Source organism: Lipotes vexillifer, unplaced genomic scaffold (assembly GCF_000442215.2).
Source record: "Lipotes vexillifer unplaced genomic scaffold, Lipotes_vexillifer_v1.1 scaffold972, whole genome shotgun sequence".
Classification (NCBI taxonomy): Eukaryota; Metazoa; Chordata; class Mammalia; order Artiodactyla; family Lipotidae; genus Lipotes; species Lipotes vexillifer.
In genome coordinates this window covers 932,659-934,802 of record NW_006769413.1, presented here as the reverse complement: position 1 = coordinate 934,802, position 2,144 = coordinate 932,659, and the positions used below count along the sequence as shown (strand labels likewise).

At 41.4% G+C, this 2,144-nt stretch overlaps 1 protein-coding gene across 1 annotated transcript in view; it reads left to right on the top strand.

The window, feature by feature from the left end:
• The window catches only part of MAP2K5 (mitogen-activated protein kinase kinase 5), a 116,258-nt gene that overhangs the window by 75,566 nt on the left and 38,548 nt on the right, over positions 1 to 2,144 (top strand). Inside the window, exon 7 of the mRNA XM_007445606.1 lies at positions 1,028 to 1,089. Within this exon, the coding sequence (XP_007445668.1) occupies positions 1,028 to 1,089 (62 nt within the window). The remainder of the gene's footprint in view (positions 1 to 1,027; positions 1,090 to 2,144) is intronic.

Genomic DNA, 2,144 nt, shown 5'->3' with positions numbered 1-2,144 from the left:
GGCACTTTGGGTAGGGAATGTCAGGGAGGAAAAAAGCCGCCGAAAGGTATTTTTAATAGCAAATGAGAATAAATGAGAATGGAGTCATTTGCAGCTGCCTACTTTATGTGGCTCTCTTGTTCCAACTGTAGGTCTAATGAGATGACTGTTAAAGTACTCTGCAGTGTAATTTCATTACATTCTGAGCCGTTACACTATAAACACAGTGGCGCTCTCTGTCATTCTTGAAAAAACTCCTAAATTCTTAAAGCCTTCCTTTGCAAATGGTAATGGGGTTTGCTCCCTGTGTTACATGGTAGTTGTCGTTTGTTGCTGTGTAGTTTTCTGCTCTCTTGAGTGACTGCCACCTCCACCCTAGTTCTGTTCGTGGGCAAGGTGGGCGTTTTTCATTGTGTCCTTAATTCACTGGCTTTCTCATATGATGAGTTTGCCTAGACTGGCAAATAGGCTGAAATTCCTTTTCAGGAAATGGCTTCCCCTATAAAAAGCTTTTCTATTAAAGTGAAAAAACAAAAACAAAAACAACTCTGACACACATGATTCAGTTAGGGGCAAGCAGTTAAGAGCAGTTGTATATACTAGTAAATGTAAATAAAAAGGAAAGTGTAAATAGCAAACCCAGTAAAAGAAACAAAGGTCAACACAAGAATAATTTCACAGCTCTTTGTTAATTACAAGACCATTTGTGTGTTACTTAAATAATCATTAATTTCTCATTTACACTTTCGTACCTTCTTTCCTACCCTGTGGCTATCATTGTCCTTTTTCACCTCCCTTCCCTCTTTGCTCTCCCGTTTCTCACCATGGTAAAATGTGTATGGCTTTAAATTTGGCATTTTTACATAAACGTGGAAGAGAGTGTTGACTGTTTTTTTAACTGGATGAGGCCTTATTTTTCTTTCCACATGGTGGTGAATCCTTGTTATATATTCATCTTTATATGCTCCTTTGCGATTGGGGGTGGAGGGTGTAAAGAAAGAAAAGGAATTGTTGTGACTTTTGGTGACTTGTTTTTCCTCCATCCCAGGATTCACCCGTCCTTCCGGTTGGAGAGTTCTCCGAGCCATTTGTACATTTCATCACTCAGTGGTGAGCCCGTTTGCAAACATGCCATGCCCTCAATGTAAATGATACATGCCATTAACTCTGCGGCTCCGTGAGACCTTATGGCTCTCCCTGCTTCGTTTTGGAGACGGGAGGGACTTCGGGGCCTTGGGCAGATGGGGCAGCAAAGCTGAAGAAATTGTTTAAATTATGTAAACGTTATTTACACAAAGGGTCATAAACGTACTTTAGAGGCTTTTTCCTGTTTTAATAAACTGCTGAGAATCAGGCTCCTTCTTTGAGCACAGGTACTGTTGCTATCCAATTTTTTTTTTTAAGAAATACATAATTTTATAGCCCCTATTGAACAGACATATGAAGCTTATTTTTATTAATGTAACCTCAAGTTACCCATAAAAGTGTCTGTCACTTAGTGGAAGCAGCATAGTTTATTAATTCATTGGATTTTCAGTAAATAACTTTTATCTTTGGTTATATTTTAGATACAATAGTGGTGTCCCATTTCATTGAATTTTGATGTTTGAGAGACTATGAAGACACAGTTCCACTAGGCCCACTTTATCCATTATAAGAACTGAGAGAGGAGCCACAGGATTTAGATCAAAGGGGCCCTTAGAGTCTCCAGGCAACCCCTTGTCATTTTGCACCTGAGGAAACAGGCGTTTTTCTGCCAAGGGTTCTTTTCCAGCCTTCTGCCTTTTTCCTCCCCATAGAATGAAGTTTTCTTTTATTATCCCTTTCACATTATCCACCTCCCCCCTATTCAGAAGGACCCATGTGGTCTTGGAAGGCCTAGTTGCTCTGCTGCCATCCTTCTGCCCTCTCCCTCACCCCAGCATGGAGAGAGGGAGAGAGAGAGAGAGAGCATAGAGAGAGGGAGAGAGAGAGAGAGAGAGGGAGAGAGAGAGAGAGCATGGAGAGAGGGAGAGAGAGAGAGAGAGAGAGAGGGAGAGGGAGAGAGGGAGAGAGAGAAGGAAATTAGGAGCAGAGAGATGACCACCCCAAAGCAGGAGACAGGACTAACTAGCAACTGTTCTGGACATTCTGGAACTCCTTCATAAGTACCTTTACTTCTCTTT